Below are 25000 nucleotides of genomic sequence, written 5' to 3' on the forward strand. Positions count from 1 at the left end.
CAATCCACTTTCCTCATCTCCTGTTCCCATACCCCACACTCCACCCCACCCGATCCCCACCGTGCCAACCCATGACGTCATACCCACTTCCCCGGTCCTCCCCAACTCGCCCCACCCATACATTCACCCGTCACCCCAGATTAATGGACTTACACACACCTTTACACATGCCACTTGCCTTCTTTAATGGCTTCCTACTTGACTCTTGTGTAATACTTTGTTTACGACAGGTTTTTATATCTGGTTTTATTTTTGTTGGTGTTACACAGATAAGGAAAAAGAGGCACTGATATATGTATGTGTTTATATATGTATGTATGTACAGTATGTGTTTATGTATGTATGTATGTATGTATGTGTTTATGTATGTATGTTATCATCATCATCATCACCATCTTTCCCACACTAAAGCCTGGATTTGTAGAGGTTCAGAAAGGGGCATGAAGTTAAGTATTCTATAATTCCAGAAAATAGCAATGAAAAAGTATAATTACATATAGAAAGTGGCAGTGAATCAGGTAAGTAGTACAGTATCAGGCTGCTGTGTAAAAATAAAAAAAGGTAGAGATTAAGTACAGTACACGGAGATCCAAGAATGGGAGTGAAATTAATAAATTTTTCTTAAGCTTTCATTGTTGTTTTGGTGATGCATTAAGCGTGTGACAGGTGTATGTGAACTGCACGTGTCAAGAAAAATACCGAGAGAAGATTTGTTGATGGTTAAGCTTGTGAGGTGGAGCTAGGATTCCGTGGGTTTCAGTGCTATGCAAATGATTGTCTGGCCCAGCTGATTGACCGTGCTTTAAAACTCTTCCTTCCTTGTCTATATATCCCTTCTTACCTCATGCATAGCCGGAAAAAAGGGCGGAATGATAATATTAAGTGAAAACCCTAAACTGGTTACTTAACATAGCTTTTTATTTATTTATTTCAGAGGCCGGTAAGCGTGAGAATGAATTTGTCTCCTACCTCTTTTCCCCGCACATCGCCACCTGAGACAGACCCCACAGTTACACGACAGACAGGTAAATAGGAGATGTGTTTATATTCGCGGGTAAGAGAGATTCTGGGGACTGCAGCCATTGTCGTTTATAAAAGAGGTTAAGAGGAAGTTACGAGTGTGAGGAGTTCCGAGAAATACTGTCTTTCCTTCGTATTCTTGTCACCTCTTCCTTAACACACACACACACACACACACACACACACACACACACACACACACACACACACACACACACACACACACACACACACACACACACACACACACACACACACACACACACACACACACACACACACACAGCCCCATACTGAACAAGATCTCGGTTTTTCCTGTTTTGAAGTAACATAATAGTGTGATAGACTCTGATGAATTCTACCTTACCCAGCCCAGGACTACCGTGAGAGGGGTATGGTGAAGATAGAGATGTGGTGTTTTGTGGTGGTGTGGTGACTGTGGTGGTGATGGTTCAGGGGAAGGTGTTAAGACCGGGAGAGAGGGGGTGTGGTGACCGTGGAGGGTGTAAGTGGTGGTTGTGGTGACGATCGTAGAGAACGGAAGGTCGTAGTGGTGATTAAGGAGATGATGGTGAGAAAGAATGGTGATGTGGGTGGTATTGATTGTGTGTGCAGTGCCGTTTCTTACTATATGCGAATTACGCAGTTGCGTAGGGCCCCCGAAGCCACCAGGGAGCCCCCGAGCTGCCATTATTGGCTTTTTTTTTTTTTTTTTTTAGAAATTAAAATGTGTTGTGTTTAACATTTCCAAAGATTTAAAATATACCTTTTAAGGAAAATGCAGCATCTTTCTCATTTATGCGCATTTGGGAGATGTTATAATGCAGATTCGGGAAATCCTGTAGGGGAGCCCCAGTGTGTCCCATTTATTATCATTTTCTGTAGGTTTAAATTGCTGTAGTCAACTTGAAATGTTTGATTTGAATTTGAGAGGAAAAAGATGTTACGAGTTTTTCACGGATCTAGCCTCCTTTCCTCTTAAAGTGCACCAGATTGATGCATTTAAATGTTAACGGCGTGTCCCCGGACCACCTTAGAGGGTTTGGAATCCCCCCACCATAGTTTCACAAAATAGGGGGCCCCCAAACAGCATTTCTCATAGGGCCGTCAAAAGGCTAGAAACGGCAGTGTGTGTGTGTGTGTGTGTGTGTGTGTGTGTGAGAGAGAGAGAGAGAGAGAGAGAGAGAGAGAGCACGTTTGATGATGGCTTGATGGTTTAGCAGAGGAAAAGATTAGGTGACAAAACTCAAAGTCAGGATGAAAAGTTAAGTGATCAACTAAGGAAGAAGAGAAGACTGGGGGGAAGAGGATGGAATGAGAATGAAAGAAGTGAGGCTAAAGGAGATGATTCTTGTAGTAACAGAGATACGAGTCGACTGTAGACATGAAGAACAAGAATACCAAAGTCGTAAAGGGAGCGTCGCTAAAAGTAATCGCTTCATATATACACTCACTAAATAGTCATGTAATTTCCGTCTCCCGCTTCTCACTAACACTCCTTCTTTTTCGCCTCTGCTCTCCCTTCCCTCCTTCCCCCTTCCCTCCTTCCCCCTTCCCTCCTTCCCCCTTCCCTCGTCCCTCTCCTTCTTTTTCGCGTCTTCTCTCCCTTCCCTCCTTCCCCCTTCCCTGGTCCCTCTCTCTGTGCTGTCGCCGGTGTTTCTGCTGTCTCTCCCTTCCCTCTTTCTCATTCACCTCCTTTCTGTCCTTTCTACTTCCTCGTCCTGCATGTCTCCCATTTTTCTTGTCCTGTTGCTTTTTCTCCCCATTAACCCCCTCGTATTTCCTTCTCTGCCTCATATTCCTGTCTTACTTCCCTCACATATCCTCTTCTTATTCTCTTTCTCCCTTATCTCCACCTTCCTCCCCGACCCCTCTTCCCTCCCCTCGCCCTACCTCTCCCAGGAAACAGCCTTTGTGTCAGCGGAAACAGTGGAGAGGTGGAAGCCGGCCCAGTCAGTCCCCTTGCTATTTCGAGAGAGAGAGAGAGAGAGAGAGAGAGAGAGAGAGAGAGAGAGAGAGACAGAGAATCAAACCCTATTAATATTAGCCAATTATGCATGAAAGTTTGGAACTCTGGTATATATTGGTGGGGGAAGGCTCAAGGACGAGAGAAAAAGAGAGAGGGAAGAGACTGGGAGGTGGAGACAGATTAAATGAAATTGGAATGGAAAACAGATTTGTGTGTGTGTGTGTGTGTGTGTGTGTGTGTGTGTGTGTGTGTGTGTGTGTGTGTGAGAGAGAGAGAGAGAGAGAGAGAGAGAGAGAGAGTACTGTTGGAGGAGGGGAGAGACCATTTCCTTCATGTTTTTTTTGAGTAATATGAGACACTGATTGCTTGTATTTGGGTCTGTGATTGTGTGTGTGTGTGTGTGTGTGTGTGTGTGTGTGTGTGTGTGTGTGTGAGAGAGAGAGAGTTGACTAGAAACTAGATATGGAAGTGACGAAAAAGTTAAAAATGGAGGACCTATTTTGAGAGAGAGAGAGAGAGAGCACCATTGGAGCAGGGGAGAGACCTTTTCCTTCATGTTTTTACGAGAAATATGAGACACTGATTACTTGTACTTGAGTCTGTGATTGTGTGTGTGTGTGTGTGTGTGTGTGTGAGGTTTTGTATAAACAGTGTGTGTGAACGTGAATGAGTTGACTAGAAACTGGATATGGATGTGACGAGAAAGTTAAAAATGGAGGACCTATTTTGAGTGAGCGAGAGAGAGAGAGAGAGAGAGAGAGAGAGAGAGAGAGCACTGGCATGAGGGTCGGGTATGACATGGGCATCCCGAGATACAGAAGCGTGAGTAGAAATAGAACTGACAGACAAGGTGCACAGAGCCTGTAAATGAAAGAGAGACAGAGAGAGTGTGAGAGAAAGAGAGAGAGAGAGAGAGAGAGAGAGAGAGAGAGAGAACCACCCCATCCCCTTATCCTTCCAGTTTGTTTCCATAGTATTCTTGCCTGAGTTAATCCCTCAATTCACTCCCTCACATCCCCCAACACACCATGAATTCCCCCTCCTCTCTCTCTCTCTCTCTCTCTCTCTCTCCAGACGATTGCATTTAATTAAGGAAACGCCTCTCGTATTGAAGACGATTATGAAAACTATGTGTAACTTTTTTCGTCCAAGATATCTATTCTGATCTGAAGAAAATCCTGTGAAAATAGCAAGAACAGAGTAATAAAGCCCTCTGTTTTTTAGGATTTTGATCCCATTGATACCCCTTATTTTCACCTTTGATATCCCCCTTAAGCATTATCTGAGACCCTTAATTTCCATCCTTGCACCCCCTAAAATCCCAGCTGACTCCTCCTAAAATCGTCGCTGGCACCTCTAAGTTTTTCGGTGATATCACATGGAATCCTAGCTGAAGCCCTCAAAATTACCCCTCACACCCTCTTAAAATCCCAGCTGACACCTCTGTAATCACTGTGAAACCCCGTGTATTTTAGCTGACACACCCTAAACTCGAAGCTGACACCTTCTAAATCTTGACTGACACTCCCTAAAGATCATCCTTGACACTCCTAAAATCATTCTTGTCACCATATTACCCCAATATCCCTAAAATCACCCATAGTACTCCTAAAACCCCCTCTAAATTCCCTTGTAACCCCCTGCTATCCTCCTAAAATCACCCCTAACACTCTCACAGCTCCCTTGACTAGTTTTGCCACTTCAGTATGATACTCATTTCCTTATTAGGCTCTCTGCCGCAAGACGATTTTACTCAGCTTAAGAGAGATTCCCCAGCCAGAGAGGTTTAAAGCAAGTCCTTGAACCGTTTCAGCACAGACACATTCCTGCCATATTCTTGTACCTGTCAGGCGATACATTGAGCTGAGGAATGATACGTTAATCCTTCCTGACACTCTACAAAGTCACCTTAATCCGTTCATCCCAGCCACATAATATTCTCGTCAACATGAATTAGTAAAACGTACAACTTGTGTATGTTAGTGTTTGTTCATCACCATACTTGTACACAAGCCCACTTCCCCAGTTTACGCAGAAATACCCTAAACACATTTTGAGTTAGGAGGACTGAGAATTGTGGTAGGTGGGGGCACTCACCATCCATTCACTCTGTGTAGTGCTGCTGTCAGGTGTCTGCCCTTTCCTCTCCTCCATTCTTCTTTCCTTCCATCCTCTTCTGTCTTTCTTTCCTTCATTCTTTCCTTGTCCTTCTGCCTACGAGTGACTTTACACTCCCTCTTCTGTCTTTCTTTCCTTCATTCTTTCCTCTTCCTTCTGCCTGTGGGTGACTACATTGAGTGACAAGCCAAATGGTTTCCTGTACACCAGGAAACCATTTACTACGCTGGGTGGTAACCATACAACCAAATTTTGGCGCCTGGTGGTTTAGTGGGTAATTATTGCGCTCCAATCGGATTGAGCAGGTGAAGGTTTCTATCAAAGGAATGGTTGGGGTTGATTGCTTACGTAATGCAACTCAGGGATGAGTAAGGCTGGTCACTCTCATCTTAAATGTCGGGACCAACTGCCTAGCCCCGGGCTCCTACGCTCCTCATGGGGCAATGTAGGATTGGATGATGGATGGATGGATGGATGAAGACATGAGAATTGCTCTTGTCTTCAAACTTACTGTTTCAGTATATATATATATATATATATATATATATATATATATATATATATATATATATATATATACATATATATATATATACTGGCGACTGACTGGTTGCTTGGAAAGCGCAGGCGAATAAGGAATATCAACACCAGGGCTTGTAGGAACATCTTTAATGGTGACGTTTCGCAATGTCTCATTGCATCATCAGACCTAAAAGTAATAATTTATTTTAGCTGTGGTAAAAATATTTATGTCTTTGATCAAACTTTGCGTTGAAAATAACTAAGAAATATTCTAAGGCAAATGGATATCCTACTTAAGTCATCAAAAAATAAAAACATTCATACACTAAAATGCCCAAACCAGTGTAGTAAAAGCAAGAACATTCAGGTAAAATTTCAAGATAAGAATACATTCAAACCTTTAAAAACACAGCAGTTGAACAGATGAACTATTGTCACCGATAATGGGTTTGTAGAGGTGTGTATAAAGTGTCTCCATGATGGGGAGGTCAGAGCTGTACTGGCTTCTAAATAAAATAAATTATTACTTTTAAGTCTGATGATGCAATGAGGTATTGCGAAACGTCACCATTAAAGATGTTCCTACAAGCCCTGGTATTGATATTCCTTATATATATATATATATATATATATATATATATATATATATATATATATATATATATATATATATATATATATATATATATATATATATACTGTGTAATTCACCGGGTCGGTCAGGATCACCTGATGGTCGTGATCGTCAGCTTTTACCCTCCCGGAAGGGAGTTGAGAGCTCATATAGTCCTATCTAAGGGCAAGGCTGTGACCTTCACACACGCACACACCCGTCCCCTTGCTCTAGGGGGACAGTAACCACCCATTTCGTCAGTGAAACTTTTCGCAACCTGAGCGAGGCGCGAACTCCCGTCTACCAGATGGCAAGCGAGAACGTTACCACTGCACCAGCGAGCGGTGTGTGTGTGTGTGTGTGTGTGTGTGTGTGTGTGTGTGTGTGTGTGTGTGTGTGTGTGTGTGTGTGTGTACTCATGTGGTCTCACATTACGTATTCAGTCGAGATTCCTACGAGGATGGAAGCATTTTTATTATCTCATTCACTTACATCATCATTCCAGGAGATAATATGTCCTAATGAATATTTCACTCTTTCTTATTACACCTGTCCCTTTCGTACACAAAGCATGAGTTGGAATGGGTCACTTAACCAGGAACATAAAGAAACGTCCCTCAGTCATGATGATCAGTCTGTTCTTAGGAAACAAAACACGGACTAAACGTATGAAACTGAGCTGACCATACATGGAGAGACGAGTGTAGACCGGCCGCTGCATTGTGTATGCAAATTACGGTATTGCTACCATACCATGTAGTACTCCAGACAAATTATCCAGAAAAACCTTAGGTGAAATCTTGCCAAGATTCATGTACAGTACAGGTACTGACAATTTCTCGAGCATTAAACTGTCATAATTATCTTATCTCACAATTTTGGAGCAGATGATAATTACATTTTGGGGCTTTTAATTCCAGTACTGTGGTGTGGCTGATTAGCGTAACCCGGTAAGCGTGTAGGTAGGTGTGGCGGTGAACAAAGAGGGATCAATTAGAGCAAGACGGGGCGGTGGGGAATGAAGCAATGTAAATGCAAAAGAGAGTGTAGGCAAGACGCACATGCAATGACTAACACCCCAGAGCCACACAGGCAGACGGAGGAGCAGGCGGATAGACAGAGTAACGTGCGTCCGTCAGGCAGGTAGTCAGAGGCAGGCAGGCATACGAGCAAAGAAGAAGGCAGTTAGGCTGAATGGTAGGCAGAGTTTAGGCTGGCAGCAAACAGGCAGGTAGTCACAGGTAGAGAGGCAGATGCCCTTTTATGTTGTTAGTGAGAGAGAGGGTAAAAGAAGGTAAGGATGAGTGTAGGGAAAAGAAATACAGAGCGATGTGTCAAGAGGAGAAGGTAACAACAAGGTAGGGATGAAGCTAGGAAAAGGAGAAGCAGGTAGTGATAATTAAAGAAAGCAACCGGAGAACTTTGTTGGAAACTGGCATGGTGGGGTAGAGAGAAATTTCACGAAAAACGAAAAACAGAGAGAGAGAGAGAGAGAGAGAGAGAGATTAGGCGTGAAGCTAAGAAAAGTGTAAAGGATTAAGAAAAGGAGCTGTTGCCGGAAGAGAGACGTGAAGAAGGAGGGGTATCAGCGAAAGAGAGCGAGGAGAAGTAAAAAAAATATATACCAGGAAGTAAAAGAGTGTATTTAAGATTGCCTTGAAGAGATTATTGTGAGTTTATTAAGGACTGGGAAAAGATGGAGACGGAAATCCCCAGTGTTGCGTTAGAAGATTATGGGAAAGCTTTGACGGAAATTAAGAAGGATGATGCAGCAGGTGAACACACTTAAGATGTCGATGATTTCACATGTTTACAAAATACGTGGACGCCATGGCAGTACCTGAGTCTTTAAAATATTTTGTCTATTATTTATCCTCCAAAGCAAAAACGGAAACAAAGCTAAGTGCGCAAATGACTTTTAAAAATACAAGTTGATAAGTCTTTCTCTGTTGATGCCGGTTTTAACAGAGGCTTTAGCAAATGAAGGTAGCCTTACACGAGATGCAACCCACTCAAGACAGCAAGCAAGTTTCGTAGTGGTATTCAGCATTGACCAAAGGATTTACCAAGAAAGTTTTATGCCATGCTAAGGACTGACACAAGATGATGATGATGATGATGATGATGACCTTGACAGTAACCTTCTCTGTCATTCACCTCCCGTGCTTTCCCCCCCCCCTCTCCCTGTCACCACCCCTCCTCCCTCGTTTTTCTCTCCCCTCTCTCCCTGTCATCTTCCCCCCCACCCCTTCCTCTGCGTCCATATATTTTTTTGTCACATATCTTTTTTTCACGTTTCTACTCCTCTGTTTTGCAAGGTAATGTTCTCTTTAACCCTGGAGACCCCTCCTCTCTCTCTCTCTCTCTCTCTCTCTCTCTCTCTCTCTCTCTCTCTCTCTCTCTCTCTCTCTCTCTCTCTCTCTCTCTCTCTCTCTCAGACTCCCTTGGTCAGCCCTTCCCTCTTCCCCCTCTCCCTTCCCTCTCTCCCTCGGTCACATGGATGTAAGGGGTGACTGTAATAATAATAACTTGGTATGTTAGTAATTCCTACCCTTTAACTGCCTCTCCCACATCTCCTTGCTGCCTCCCTCCTCACCCCTCTGCATATCTCTCTATTTTTGTTCCTGTTTGTCTGCCGTTATCTTAGTCTGGCTTCTGCTTTTATCCTCCTGTATGGCTGCGTATTCAGCTGTTTGTCTGTATTTACGTTTTTCCGCACGCACACACACACACACACACACACACACACACACACACACACACACACACACACACACACACACACACACACACACACACACACACACACACAAATAACAAAGGCCGTGAACTAAAAAAAAAAAATGTCCTTTCCAAAAGTGAGGCACAAAAGAAAACAAAAAATCAAGACCCATTCCTTTCGAGATGCCTGAACATTGCGTTTAATAGACTGGAAATTGCAGCCAGTGGAAAAGACCGAGTAAGAGAGAGAATTCCAAAGTTTTACAGGTGTTTACATGAAAGACGAAGAATACCAGTTAACTCTTGTGCATGAAATAGTTTGATAGAAAAGAGGTGAGAGTGTATGCAACAAGATCCGTTCCCTTGATGCCGCCCTGTGTAATCTCTGTTTGTTGTCATTTACACTGTTTTCATTTTTGTTTTGTGTCTGTCTACCTGTTGGTCACCTCCCTAGTTATCAGTCTATCATTCTTACTCATATAGTCAGCTGTCAGTGATGAATTAATGGCGGTAGGACCCAATATCATACGGCACCCGTGTTAGTTCTGCTGTTTGTACTATGCCCTGTTCGTGCCCCTGGATTATACCCAACTCAGTGCATAGTAGTCGGAATAAAGAGTGGACTGAGGAGGAAGGATGGTCTGTATGAAGTGTAGGGAGCATTGTGGGGTTGAGGTGTAAGGAGACGTGTAGGAGCGAGGCATAAAAGAGGGGGCGACAGAGCGGCGTGAGGGAGTGGTGTGAAAGAATGGGGGTGAGTTGTAAGGGAGAGATGTAAGAGTGAGCTGTGAGTGTGAGGGAGAGATGTGAGTGAGAATTAACAATGAGGTGTGAGGGTAAGGTGTCAGAAAATAGTGGGAAGAGGAGACGTAAGAGAGTGGTGTGAGAAAAATAGGTGAGAGAGTGTCTCGGGGGGAAGTGATGAAAATAGGGACGTTGTGTGTGTGTGTGTGTGTGTGTGTGTGTGTGTGTGTGTGTGTGTGTGTAGTAGATAGATAGAGAGAGGGTTATTGAAGAAGTATGTGAAAAGATGGATCTGAGATATGAGCTGAAAAATAAAGACGTGAGAGGGAAGGTGTGATAGAGCAGTGTGTAAAATCCAGCGTGAATTATGGTATATATGAGGGTTGAAAAAGTGGAATGGAGAAATATGGGGAGAGGGTGTGCTGAAAGGTGTTGAGGGGGAGAAGTGTGAGGGAGAAGAGAGGAGGAGAGTAGAAAGGTTTGGTGAGAGGTGGGGTGGGATGGTGAGGGGGAAGGAAGAGGAAAAATAACAGAAGGGAAGAGTTAGGTGGGGGAGGGGGAGAGGGATCCTGAGAAGAAGCAATCTGTGGAGGGGGAGGAAGGGAGGGGTGAGAGAAGAGGAGAGGGAGAAGAGAAATGGGTAGAAAAGGAGCGAGAGAAATGGAGGAGGAGGAGAGAATAGGGAGTGAGGGTGAAGAGGAGGGGGTGGGGGGTACGGCGCTACTTCCGTCTTGGCAGCGGGTAGGGGGTGTTTACCTCTGCCGCACCAGGGGAGGCACGGGGAGGCAGGGAAGGTGAGGATATGTAAGGCAGAGAGTGGAGAGGCAGGCCAGGGGGAGGGGCAGGGAAGATGGAGAGAGACAGGAAGGATGGGAGCAATCTTTGAGGATATAGGTAGGCAGGGAGGATTTATAAAAGTGAGGTTATAGGTAGGAAGGGAGGATTTATAAAAGTGAGGATGTGGTAGGCAGGATGGGAGAGGCAGGGATGGTTGGATGGGCACTCTCTGAGGATATGGGTAGGAAAATATCGGGCAGGCAGAGAGGATGTGGAGGCAGGAATGAAGGGAAGAGGCAGAGAGGATACGGAAAGTAGAGAAGATGAGGTGAGCAGGGAGGATGAAGGGAGGTAGGAAGAAAGGAACAGAATAGGTAAGAGTGAGAGAGAGAGAGAGAGAGAGAGAGAGAGAGAGAGAGAGGATAATGATGGTGATGAGAGCAAGAAAGTAAACAGCAGGGTAGGTGGGAAGGTGGACAGCAGGAATGGCAGTTGGGTCCGTAGGAGGGTAGGCAGGTATGTAGGCAACAAGTCTGGAAGAATAGGAAGAAATCAGGGTAGGCAAATAGGATAGAGGAATGAAGATAATAGATGGGAGAAAATGAGAAAGAGTTGGAACAGACATGGCTATGTAGAAAGGAAGGTAAAGAGGCAGACAGGCAGGTAAGAAGAGTGATAGACAGACAGGCAGAGCAGACAGACAAGTAGAGAGACAGGCAGGGAGGGAGAAAGACAAGAAGAAAGTCTAGGTAGGCAGGAAGACAGACAGCCAGGGAGGTAGGGCTACAGATAGGCTGACAGGCAGGAGGGTGGTAGAGTCAAACAAAAAGGCAGGCAGAGAGGCGAGGAGACAAGCAGGCAGACAGTAAAGGCAAGCAGGGTGGCAGGGAGACAGGCAGGGAGGGTGGCAGGGAGACAGTGTGGCAGACACGGGATTGGAGGCAGGCAGACAGACGAGAAGGCAGGCAGGCAAGGCAGGCAGTTTCAAGGTAAGGAGGCAGGGAGACAAGGCAGGAATCACGTGGGTAGATCAGGAAGTGGGTAGGTAGGTAGGCAACTTGGCAAGCGAGAGAATACACAGGGAGGCAGGTGTGTGGCACTCCCTGTTGGACTGCATACTTACAGCTCTACCTACACACTACTTACCGCCCACAATAACAGTATCTCATTAGCCCACTACCATCACCACCACTATCCTCCTCCTCCTCATCATCATCATCATCATCATATTTCCCAGTAACACATGAGATAGGAGGAAATCAGAAACAGGAACATAAAGGCACAGAAGTACAGACAGGGAAATTGTTGACATTCATTTTATATCCCTACACCGATTGCTCATCAGATACCTACTTCTGTCATTACTTTCTGATGTTCTAATATAATGTAATTCGATGTGAGGTAGGAGGTTTATCTATCTCTATTTGTCTGTTTATCTGTCTATCAATCTCTGTCTGTCTGTCTGTTGCTTGACGCTGCATCTTGTGAGAGGTGATGTTGACAACTATGGGGTCCAGGATTTTCTCTCCCTAATTAGTAGACTTTCCTTGCGATACACCACCCTTCCTTACATACTTTTGCACCCCATCTCACCTGCATCTCGTTTTGATTCTCCTTCTCCCATCCGCCTCATCTGCCCAACGTAAGGATAAAAACTGCCTCGATTACGGGCCTGCTTATCTGCAAACTCACCTGGCACTATTTTGTGTCGCGGAGACGGCTCAGTTGGCTGGTGTGGGCGTGGGTATGGGAGTAAGAAGTGAATAAATAAACCTGTATTGACACTGATAACCCTGACTGAGCAGAGTGAAAAGGGAGTGTTATTTATAGACCACCTTTCATTTACATTATTTACATCTCCACCTTCCTCATTACCCTACCTGCTGTCTACTGCTTTGCTTCTCTACCGCTCGCCCTACTCATATATACTACCTCCTGCCTGATTATTTACCTGCTTATATTCCTCTTCTGCTTTCAGCGTTGTAAATCCATCAGTTTCTGTCTTCATCTGTTTAGCCCTTTTCGCTACTTAAAGTTTTTCGTGTGACAGTCGTGTTTATGCTGTTTCAGGCCTCCTTGTTAGCGCCCTCCCCCTCCTCTCCCTCTCTCTCACGTTACCCTCCTCCCCCGTCTCTCTCTCTCTCTCTCTCTCTCTCTCTCTCTCTCTCTCTCTCACACACACACACACACACACACACACACACACACACACACACACACACACACACACACACACACACACACACACACACACACACACACACACACACACACACACATCTCCCTCACTTGCCAAATTATCCACTCTTTTCTATCGTTCTTTAACCTTTCAGCTCGTCTCGTTTATCCTTAGTATCTTTCCCGTAAATTCCCTCTTCCCATCTTATGTACGTATTTGTGTAAATATGTATATTTATTTATTTATTCATTTATTTATTTACGCCGCACCCATCTTATTCTGCATCCATTTCTCTTAATTTGTAATGTAAAAGTTAACTGGTATCCTCAATCCTTCAGTTATACGGCTGGTCAACTCTGGAACTGTTTTTCTCTCTTCCTTCGACCTCCAGTCTTGCAAATCCATGTCTTCAGGCAGGACGAAATGAGCGGATCTTGTTTTTTGGCCATTTTTGTTCAACTACATTTCGAAGGAAAATTTTTGCTTGCTCTTTTATCTTTTCTTTTTGTATAAATAAAGTATTCCATCCATCCATCCTTCATGATATTCTAGTCATTATGCAAGCAGTATACGTATCGATATAGACATAATGAAAAATGGAAAAGGTAATAGGAAGTGTATGATGATGCAGGGTAGACACTGGTAATGCTAGCTGACCTAACTTGCAACACACGAGAGCTGAACTGCGTTATGTATAAACCACACTGTGTATGTGACGAACTGAATAATTAGTCTCCGCCTGTTACATAGGTGGAGACTATTGTTTTTGCTGGTGCTAATATTATACCTGCCTCAGAGTTTCGTGACGATTCCAGGAGAACCGGAGGCTGCAGAAGGAATTTGAAGGGCCCAGGTTATGTGTCCTGGCATGGGCCATTGCTGAGAGAAAAAAATCCAAATCTTTTACGTGCAGTGGCAGAGTCACATCAGTATTATGAATGAACGAGATAAGGTGGTCGTGTCTACTGGAGATTTCAACGGAACCTGAACACATAATCTGAAAATGATATTGGCTGGTCGATTCCTAAGAGTTTATTTCGTTTTATTAAGAAAATTCGAAATCTCCCCATTGGGGTCAAGGTCATTGTAAGAAACAGTAGGTGGGATTAGTGACTGTCCACAGAACAGTTACAGAGTTCTAGTTATAAGTAATATTCTTGCCTTCTTAAACTAAATAAACTCATCTGGCTGTAGCACAAATGTAAAAGTTAGAATTTCTCACGCCTTGGGCTGGTTATGGATTTGTGATTTCAAGAGAGGAATTCACCTGTGTTGATCCGTTTACTTCAAAGGCGGAAGTGAGTGTCAGGTGGTGAATGTGTACCTTTGGCCGGGCCGTTCACATCCCCCCTCACACCAGCTGGCGTCCAGTTTTAATCTTCAAACATCTCACCTCAGTTTGTCATGTTGGAATGGTTTTATTATGTACAGCAGGTGCCAAGTGGGCGTCTACTTCTGTCTCAGTAAACTGTATCCTTTCTTGGCCTTGGACGCACCTGAGTATATTATTCTCACCGACACTAGGCCATTTTGATCAACTGAGATTAATCCTCATAGTCAGACTGTTCATCCTCACACCCCGAACGGTTTCCAAGTGGCGAGGTAAATCGTCATAAGTTACCCGTAGTAAAGTAACAGATCATTCCCTGACGTATAAAACTTAATGGCTGCCCTTTACCTCAGGATGTTTGTTTTTGCGTGGCTCTCCTCTGTCATTCAAGTTCAACAGCACCAGGATCCAAATCTTCACTTCTGTACGTACGAGTCACTTACCCCACAAAACACAAAGACAACTGGGCCGAAAACAAATCATGCAAGTAAAAATTTTTCCTCGAGTTAGGAAGTAAATGTAAGACGGATTAAAAACAGCAAAAAGAAAGAGCTAAAGGCGGGAAGCCAGCAAAAAGTTGTCCTTTCCAGAGGAAATTGAGCAAAAAACTAACATAAAGGTCCGTTTATTTCGAGATGTCTGGATACATTGCTTTTTGAAGACTGGCAATTACTAGCTGGAAATATAGATTGAGAAGTACAGTTTCAAATTCACCAGCTGTTTGTCTCAAAGAGTTCTAGTAAAGAGAGTTGGGCAGAAAATGAATGGGAGTGCGTTGCTAGACGGGTGCCACGCGTTCACCGCAGCACCCATTAGTTCAGAAGGGCAGAGACCATCGACATATGGACTGTGGAGGAAGGAAGGTGCAACATTGTGGCGGGGAGTGGAAGGTTGAAGGGAATCAGTAAGAAGAGGAGAGCTGATAAGACGAAAAACTTTTGACTCCACTCTGTAGAAGAGCTGTGTGTGTGTGTGTGTGTGTACTGAGCCGGAGTAAATCAGGAGGAAGACACATAGACGCATAGAAGTAGTGCAGAACAGTCGACAAACATTCAGATGTATAGAGTCAGTGCAGCTAAACCGTCAGGCAGACAAGCGTGTAGATATTTGGACGCGCAGACACAGACGTACCGACAGTGTGGATCATTCGACAGGCAGACGCGTAGAAGCAGTGTAAATAAACTGACAGCCAGGTCGACAGACAGACAGCGGGAATGTAGGTCAAGAGGAAGCTGGTATCAGGGAGTGTCTATAAGGAGAGTGTCAGGCGGGATATTTAAGGCAGGCAGTGAGGACAGGGAAAGGACAGGATGGCGGCAGACAGAAGGAAAGATACAGGGAAAATGGAGAGAGACAGGGACAAGAGTGGTTCGAGACAGGAAGAAGAAAAGAAAGGTAACAGTAAAATGGGGAGGTAGGGACTGAAGAATAAGAGAGAGGTAAACATGAGGGACAAAAGAGTGGTGAGACTGGAAGGTAATAAGGAAGTTTAAATATGAATGGTAATCGAAGAATGGGGAGGAAAGTAACAGAACAGAGAGAGAGAGAGCGAGAGAGAAATACACTACACACTGACCAGTTGCCGCAGTACTTCAAATCCTCTCCCATAGTGGTGGTGACTCCCAGGGGCCCCTCTAGGCCATCACACCTGCAGGGGGAGGAACAGAATTAGACACAGGCATGAAAGTGGGGGTGCAGGGAATGGGAGAAAGGTGGACAGGTGATGGAAGGATGGATAGGTGGACGGATGGTTGGATGGATAGGTGGACGGATGGATGGATGGATAGATGGGTGGATAGATGAATGGATGGATGTTTAACTGGAAAATCGGAGCAGATGAGTAGAAGGAAAGAATGGCTAGAGGTAAGTAAGAATTGATGAATGGGTGATGAATGGCTGGATGGCTCTCGATCTTGATTTCAGTCCGTAATGCGTTTAGGACAAAATAATGGATATAATGCACAGACTAATGAATTATTTGATTGTATTTCTTTATCTACATCATTCCATAGTAGACTCATTATAGGACCGGATATTTTTCTAGGTGGAAGAGTGATAGAATTAACCTTTCCCATGTTGGCGAAGTACGAATTAAAATAGGGTGTCTGTAGGAAGAGTGATACATGGGAAGGTGTTGTAATTGCTGCGTTTATGTGTGTCAGAATGTGTACATGTAACCAGTAGAGCCGACATAATTCGAGTATGTGCACATGAAAAGATATAGTCAGCACACACTTTAAATGATAATGCTCGTCTGGATGATGATGATGATAAAATAGTAGTAGTAGTGGTAGTAGTAGTAGTAGTAGTAGTAATAGTAATGATAACCATAACATTAGCATAATAATCACAAGCCAGTCTCCATCACCATCACCACAAAAGGAAACATCAAAATTCGTTCTCCCAAATCCGGAAGAGTAGGCAAGTCAGGAAGATGGAAAGAAAACACACCAGCTGTCAACCACCCATCGACGTCAGAGCCCCGTCTCCCATATATAGGCGAGGCAGTGACGTCATTTACTCAGACCAGGGCGTTCCTTTGCCAGCCCCTGATGGTAAACCCGTGCCAGGAAGGTCTTTTGATGCCCAAGCCCATAACTCAGGGAGAATGCCACACCCAGACTCGTGGGGAAAGGGAGGGTGGAAAGGAGGGGGAATTTTGTGGAAATGTTAGTGTGGCGGGGAAGGTGGAAGTGGAGGGAGATGAAGTAAGTTAGGGAAGGTAGGGGTGAGGGGCTTGAAGGTGAGATGAAGGAAAGGGGTGATAGGATAAGTAGGTGGATTGTGGAATGATTAAGACGGACGAAGAAGTAATAGCTGTTGTGAAAGAGAGAGAAGGAATGGTAGAAGCAGTGAGGAAGGAAAGGGATAGAGGGAAAAGTAAAAGGAATTGGAAAAGATAGGGACAGAATGAATAGTAGAAGGGATTGGATAGGAAAGAGAAAGCAGGAAAAGCACAAGGGATGGGAAGGAAGGGGATAGAAGATAAAGTGAAAGGGATTGGGAAGGAAGGGATTGAGGAAAAGGTAAAAGGGACTAAGAAGGTAAGGAATGGAGGGAAAGGTGAGAGGAGTTGAGAGGGAAATTGATGTAGGGAAATGGGAGAGGGATTGAGAAGGAAATTGAACGAGGGAAGTGTGAGAGGGGTTGAGAAGGAAATTGAACGAGGGAAGTGTGAGAGGGGTTGAGAAGGAAATTGAACGAGGGAAGTGTGAGAGGGGTTGAGAAGGAAATTGAACGAGGGAAGTGTGAGAGGGGTTGAGAAGGAAATTAATGGAGAGGCAAGTAGGGTAGGTTGAAAGTAGAAACGAATTAATAAACCCCGTCAGCAGGAGGGTGTCTTTTCTTTCCTTTTTTTTTTTTTTCTTTTGAGGGGAGGGGGGCAACAACAAGCGAATTTCTGGTACTTAGATTAGATCTCACTGGCTGAAAGGGCAAGGGAAAGAGTAGGTGGGCTTAGGAAGGAAAAGGCTGGAGAGGAAAACAAGTGTGGTGGGGAGAGGACAGGAAAATAGGGAGTGGACTTCAAAAAAAAGATAGAGGAATTGGGAAAAGGGGGAAGGGAGAGATAATAGGAAGGAATGATTTTGGACACGTAGAGATCAAGGAAAGAAAAGTGGGTAGGGGTAATAAAGGAGAGTGGAAACAAAGATGTGGTAGGTGGTGGTGGAAAGAGGACAGTGAAAGAAAAGATGGTAAAGGGTAATGCGTGTTAAATGAGACAGGCTAAAAGGAGGACATGTACGTGAGATGGGGAAAGAGAGGAAGACGGATAAAGAGCGTCGTAGGAAAAGGGAGGAATGAGAAAAAATGGAGGAAGGGAAAAGTTGTTAAGGACGAGGAATGATGGGGAAAATTCAATGGCCCACGCACGGGGATGGAGAGGTTAGTGAAGATAGGTCAGGTAGGAAAGAAGTTTGAGGGAAATAAGTGTTGTGGAAAAGGTGTGGGTGTGTGAGTGTGAAGGGAAGGGAGGTGATTGAAAAGGGAGGGGAGGGGAAAGCAGATGCAATCCCGAAGGAAGGAATGAAGGGAAGCACAGTATATTGGCTGAATGGAGGGAAGGAATAAAAACTGGAGAAGGAAGAGGAAAGGAAAGATGATGAGGAGTGTATGTGTGGTGTGGGAAAGGGAAGATGGGGTGATGAGTAAAGCAAATGGGATAGGAATGGGTAGGGAGGATGATAGATGGGAATAAGGAAGGGTGGAAGGAATGGGGAGGAATGCAGAGAATGGAACAGCTGACAGGTAACCGGGTGGCTGGAATGATGGAGCTTGAAGGTGATGAGAGGAAGGAAGGGGTAAGGAGATGGCTTCCTCTTCACTCCTCTAGTTCATTCACTTTAACATGAGCCAGATTTTCACCTTTATGGAGCTAATTTTATGTAACTCAGTGGCAGGAAAAGGTATTACTGTGACTATCCATCTTTTCTATAGTTTTTCTTCGTGACTAGCATCATATTCTATTGGTAATCTGTTGTTATAAATCAGCATTCAAGATGGAGGGATGACAATTTTAGGCCAAGGTAAAGTGAACAGAGTATACAGGTTGTCACTGAGTTGGGTAATATCGTCGGGCAGTAGCAAGATGGACACACAGAAAAGCCATAATAGAGACTAATAAAAATAAATCCATGGTACTGAGCAGGATAGGAGGAAGACTAGGACAGCTGTAGATATGGAGTTTGATGGTTACTTAAAGAGGAAAACCTGAGAGATGCGAGAAGGAAAAGATAGCGATGAAAGTAGGTGAGGTGAGAATTACAAGTGAATGAAAATGGCACGTGAGAGCGAAGAAAAAAGATGAGGGAATTAGGAAGAAAATGGGTGAGAAGGGAATGACAGGATGAGACGAGAGGAATCTGTCTGGGTGGCAATTATTAAAGAGTTATTGCTGAACACGTGGGAGGAGAGGACGGCTGAGAGGGAGGTATGAGAAAAGTAATTGAGGGGAAATGGCACGAAGAAGTAAGCGAGTGGGAGGATAGGGATAAATGAGGACGTGGGAGGAGAGTGGGAAATCAGAAGTGACGCGAAAGGTGAAGAAGGGGAAATGTGTTTGAGTGAGCTGAGGTTGGATGAAGATGGGAGGATGAGAAGATGGTGGAAAGAATAGTATAGGGTTAACACGATAAAGAAGTGAAGATAGAGATTAATACAGGGGAAAAAAGGAGGGATCGAGATGAGCGTATGGGAAGATGGTGAAAAGATAGGTAAAGAGTTAAGCTGATAGGAAGTGATGAGAGATGAATAAGGAGAATAAGGAGTGTGACTGAGTAAAGGAGAGATCGAGGTGGGAGTATGTGAAGATGGAAGGGAAAAGAAAGATTAATAAAAGAAGGAGCAAACAGTGGCGTAGTAGATAAAATAAGAGAATAAAAATATGTGTGTGAGTGAACTGGGAAGGAGTGATCGAGTGAGAAAATGAGAAGCTGATGATGTAAAGGAATGATGAAGTCAAAGGTAGAAATGGCAAGGTCGTGATGTGAGGGATGAATTTGGATGCTTGTGAGTGTATTAGGGAAGATCAAGGTGGGGGGAGGGGATGATGACGGTGTAAATGACAGGGTACAAAATTGTGAACAGGTGACGTGAGGAATGCTTGTTGGTGGAGTGAAAGATTGGAATGTGAGTGTATATAAAAAAAAAAAAGAAAGTTCAGTACCATGATGTCATTTTCGTAATGCCCTTGCTATCAACATACGATTTAATTCAGCAGAAGAGAGGCCTCTTGTACTGAAGGGGTTGGAAGCAATCTCTTAATTCACTTTGAACTTTTTTTTTTCCCCTCCCTCTGCAGACGATTTTATTCAGCTCAGTGAAGACCCTTTGTATTGTAGCGAAAGGAATGATAAATAGTATAATGTTTAGAGATGTACAAGAACCAGAGGCTGAGAGTTTAAGAGTGGCAGTAAATGAAAACAGAAAGTACTGGGGAACGATAGATTTATAAGACATGTTGCAGAGAAATGGGGTGGGAAGGAATGTGAAAAGGAAACATACTAAGTGACAGGGAAATTTATTATCTGAGGAATTGAAAAGGTGAGAGTGAAGAAAAAGGACGAAATTGGAATTGAGAGCGATGAGAAAACTTACGAAGGATCTCCCATAGTGAAGGGGTTACTGAAGGCTGTAGCTAACCCATCCATCTCGAAATGTCTCTCCAGGGCTGAGAGTAATCGTCCAGAGATAGCAAGAATGGAAGAAAATCACGTTGTCGGAGTGAAGTGGTTTACAGGAGGAGTGAGTGATCAGGAAGTTCGAGATAGGAGACAAAAAGGGGAAGAGTTGAAGTATGGAGGGAATGAGATAAGGGAGGAGTTAGGTAAGGAAGAAGGTATGTAGGCAGGCAGTGAGACAGGCGAGGAGGAAATGAGGTAGGCAATGGAGAAGAAAGGGAGGGATGGAGATAACTAAGGTAGGAGGAAGGGAGGGAGTGAGGCAAGTAGGAGAGGAGGAAAAGAAGATGGGAGGCAAATAGAGGGGAGGAAGGGAGGCCAGTCAAGGGGAAGAAAGGAGGGAGTGAGGCAGGTAGTGTGGCAAGCAGAGAGAAAAGCAGGTAGGCGATGGGACAGGCGGGGAGAAAGTGAGGCATGCAGGGAGGCAGGCAGGAAGACAACAAGGGAGAGGGTGAGGCAGGTAGAGTAAAAGTTGGCCAAGAAGGAGGGCATCAAGAGCAATGGTGAGGCAGGCGTTGTGACAAGAACAGCGAGTGAGGCAGGCAGGCAGGGATTAAGGAAGGGAGAGGTAGGGAGGGAAGTAGAGAGAAGGCAGGAAGGGAGGAAAGGAGCAGGCAGAGGGGAAGAGGGGTACGGGCGCCAGAGGAGGGAGAGAGGGAGGTAGGGAGGGAGCCAAGAGGGAGACAGGGAGGGGGGCAAAGGGAGGGAGCCAAGAGGGAGACAGGGAGGGAGAGGACAGCAGGCAGGAAGGGAGACAACAAGGGAGTGGGTGAGGTAGGTAGCATGAAAGTAGGGCAGGCAGAGGAACATTAATAGAGATAGTGAGGCAGACGAGAAGACCAGAACAGGCAGGGAGAGACAGGGGGACAGGGAGGGAGACGGGAGGACAGGGAGGAAGAGAGAAAAGTAGGTAGAAACGGAGACAGAGAGGAAGGCAAGAGGGTAGGCAGGGAAAGGCATCCACTTGGCAAGGTGAGGAGGGGACTCGAAAGGAAGACCAACCCTTGGTTTTCTGGTACAAATTTGTGTGTGTGTGTGTGTGTGTGTGTGTGTGTGTGTGTGTGTGTGTGTGTGTGTGTGTTCTCCCACCTGCATCTAATTCCACATTTACACCTTCCCACTAATCACCTACCACCTATTCACACACACCTACACCTAAGCGCACGCACCTACACACCTAGACGAAGCTGCCAACATATGACCCGTATACTTAGCATCCGTGTTCCTACCCAAACCTACCTACCTACCTACCTACCTACCCTCCCCCACACACACACACCTGGCACTATAATTACGCCCACACCTGCAGCTGTAAGATATTCCCTTTACACAAGCACGCACACATACCATTACATCCACAATTAAGCTTTGAAGTATACACCAAGGATCCCACTTACACTCTCTCTCTCTCTCTCTCTCTCTCTCTCTCTCTCTCTCTCTCTCTCTCTCTCTCTCAGATTCAAACCTTAAAGAAATGAATATCCCAAAATATTACCCTCAGACGCGCATATTCACTCCCATAGCCACCCATTCTGCCATACCCCACCATAATGTAGCTTCCATAATATTACCATGGCATTGCATACTCATTTATTCCACACGCTTGTCCATTTAAGTACTGTTAACACCACAGCTTAGTGTGATTCTCTGTTCACAGCTACACACACACACACACACACACACACACACACACACACACACACACACACACACACACACACACACACACACACACACACACACACACACACACACACACACACACACACACACACACACACACACACACACACACACACACACACACACACACACACACACACACACACACACACACACACACACACACACACACACACACACACACACACACACACACACACACACACACACACACACACACTTCCATATCCACCCCCATCTTCACATCTCCATCCTCACCCCCCACCTAATCCCCAACCCACGCCCACACCCACACCCACACCCACACCCACACCCACGCTCCGACACCCGCACCCGCACCCACACCCACACCCACACAATAAGGCACAGGATTAAGCTGAAGATCATAAAAATAGGGCAAGGTTGGCTGGAGACACTAGCACTCCCCCCCCATACCTCCCTCCGTCACCTACCGTCACCTCCTCCCGTCCTGTCTCCCTCATTAATCATCTCTCTCTCTCTCTCTCTCTCTCTCTCTCTCTCTCTCTCTCTCTCTCTCTACATGATAAAATCTGTTTAACCTAATACCTACAGCATTTTCTTCGTTTATTCTGCTTCTGCCAGACTTTTTTTTTTTTTTTTTTTTGGGGGGGGGGAAACGACTTTGTTGAATGTAAAGAGAAAAATATAACCAAAGAATTATTGTTAAAATTAATTAGATATAAAGCTTCATAATTGGCGTTTCGTTCCTTGTCCTATTTCACGCAGTTCTTATAACATTCCCTGAGTTAAGTAAAGATATATAAGTAAAGCAAAGACCCACAAACTCCACAGGTATCGGAAAGTAAAGGCATACAGATACAGGTAAAACAGTGACTCACATGGAGTTGGGGAGAAAACAAAGACTCACACACAGGTGGGGAGAAAATAAAGACTCACATACAGGTGGGGAGAAAAGAGACACATGCAGGTGGGGAGAAAACAAATACTAACATACAGGTGGGGAGAAAACAAAGACTCACATTCAGGTGGGGAGAAAACAAAGACTCACATTCAGGTGGGGAGAAAACAAAGACTCACATACAGGTGGGGAGAAAACAAAGACTCACATACAGGTGGGGAGAAAAAGACTCACATACAGGTGGGGAGAAAACAGAGACTCACATACAGGTTGGGAGAAAACAGAGACTCACACACAGGTGGGGAGAAAACAGAGACTCACATACAGGTGGGGAGAAAACGGAGATTCGTACAGGTAGGGAGAGAACAGAGACGCATACAGAGGGGAGAAAACAATAAGGTAAAACAGACTCCCCAGACGACCTTCTCTGCCCTCCTCATTAACAGTACAGTCACCAGTGTAGAGAGGGAAGGTGACAATCCCAAGTGTACTTAGGAACACCGATAAAAGCCACAGCCACAGCATTAACCCAGCCTGCCCTTCCTAACACTCCCATTCCCACACCATTGAGCAATTTAACTTTTCATTTCTCTTCAGGCTCTTTATTGTTTGGTCTAAGATGTTGGTCACCTGAATAAAATCGTCTGGTGTCACTCCAAATGATATTATAAAATTGTGTGTGTGTGTTAAGATTCATAGCTCACTGTCGCGATTTCCTTCATCTGAACAAAATCGTCTGTTTTTAGTATGGTTAAATGACATGATGACTGAAGGAGATATATTTAAAAATAAATAGAATTACACGAAAGTAGGTTGGTTATAACTATTTTTATTGACACATTCTGTAAGGGAAACTTTGTAGTACCCTGAGAATGTTGATATCATCTCTCTCTCTCTCTCTCTCTCTCTCTCTCTCTCTCTCTCTCTCTCTCTCTCTCTCTCCTTTTCCCATCGTTTCCCCATTCCCCTCTTTGCAACCATCCTCACCCCCTCCTCATTACTTCCCTCCTCTTTCACTTCCACCCCACCTGTAGCCCTTCCTCTCTACCCTCCCTCAGTCTCCCCCTCGTTCCCCTCGCTCTTCTTCCCTTGTCTTCCCTCGCTCTTCTCCCCCTTTCCTCCCCTACCACTCCACCAGTAACCCTCCCTCTCCGTCATGCTTCCATTTCCCCCCTTCTTCCTCTCTGTCTTCTCCTTTTTCCCCTCCCTACAACCATTCACTTCTCTTTTCTCCCCACCTTCACATTCTTCCCTCTTCATCCCCTCTTTCTTCTCCCCTTTCCTCTCCCCACAGCCCTCCTCACCCCTCCCCTCTCTCTCTCTCTCCTCCTCTTCCCCTTATCTCCCCTCCAGGTCAGTGTCCTTAGATTGGCGAAGCTCAGATAAAACTTGAGCCAATCACACGCGCAGGTGTTGAGCAGGGCGACAAAGAGGAGGGGAGAGAGGAGGAGGGGAGAGGAGAAGAGAGGAGGAGGGGAGCATGGAGAAACGAGGGGAGGGGAAGAGAGAGAGAGAGGAGGTGGGGGGGAGGCAAACGGGCAGATAGGGACTGACAGACAATAAAGAACTTGGAATGCATCGTGAAAAATCGCGGCAGAGGCCAGATGGGAAGAGGTTAATCCGCTTGAAAAAAGTGTTAAGGATTTGATGCCTACGTCCTCATACTTTCCATATCACGTGAGGTGGGAGCAGAACGTTAGCCAAGCGCTGGGGGAATGAGGAAGTGAGAGAGAGAGAGAGAGAGAGAGAGAGAGGGGAATTTTCTCTTCATCGCTCACATTGGCCTTGCTATATTTAGGTAGCGAACCGTACAAAAGAAAAAATACAGTTCACACGACAAAAATAAATTCATACATAGCGCATATAAAGCTTTCCATATGGAGCCGTACCTATGCCAAAAAAAAAAAAAAAAAAAAAAATCCTAGAGAGTTTGAAAGATACATACATACTGATAAGAAGTCATGCTCACACTAAAACTGAAATAAGAATCCCATAAAAATTCATGCTTATACTAGAATAAAACTGAGATTCCTATAAGAAGTCAGGATCATACTAAAAATAACTTGAGAATTCCATAAGAACTCACGCATATACCGAATGAAATTTAAGGTTCCCGTAAGAACTCACGCTCATACTACAAACATAATAAGATTCCCATAAAAATCGAGTTCATACTAGAAATAATTTTAAACTTCACCTAAACGTTCGTGTTTGAAACAAATTAAGATCCCACTACAAATTCATACTAGAAAGATGGTAAGAATC

At 44.7% G+C, this 25000-nt stretch overlaps 1 protein-coding gene across 1 annotated transcript in view; it reads right to left on the reverse strand.

Annotated features, from left to right (window-relative positions):
* LOC145399132 (uncharacterized) overlaps positions 1-25000 on the reverse strand; it is a 150705-nt gene that overhangs the window by 76510 nt on the left and 49195 nt on the right. Inside the window, exons 3-4 of the mRNA XM_080271871.1 lie at positions 22137-22231; positions 15570-15641 (exon numbers count right to left, since the gene is read on the reverse strand). Coding sequence (XP_080127997.1) covers positions 15570-15641; positions 22137-22231 — 167 coding nt within the window. The remainder of the gene's footprint in view (positions 1-15569; positions 15642-22136; positions 22232-25000) is intronic.

The sequence above is a fragment of the Coenobita brevimanus genome, chromosome 47, assembly GCF_032717465.1.
Source record: "Coenobita brevimanus isolate Jiangsu-jjx chromosome 47, ASM3271746v2, whole genome shotgun sequence".
In the NCBI taxonomy this organism is placed as follows: domain Eukaryota; kingdom Metazoa; phylum Arthropoda; class Malacostraca; order Decapoda; family Coenobitidae; genus Coenobita; species Coenobita brevimanus.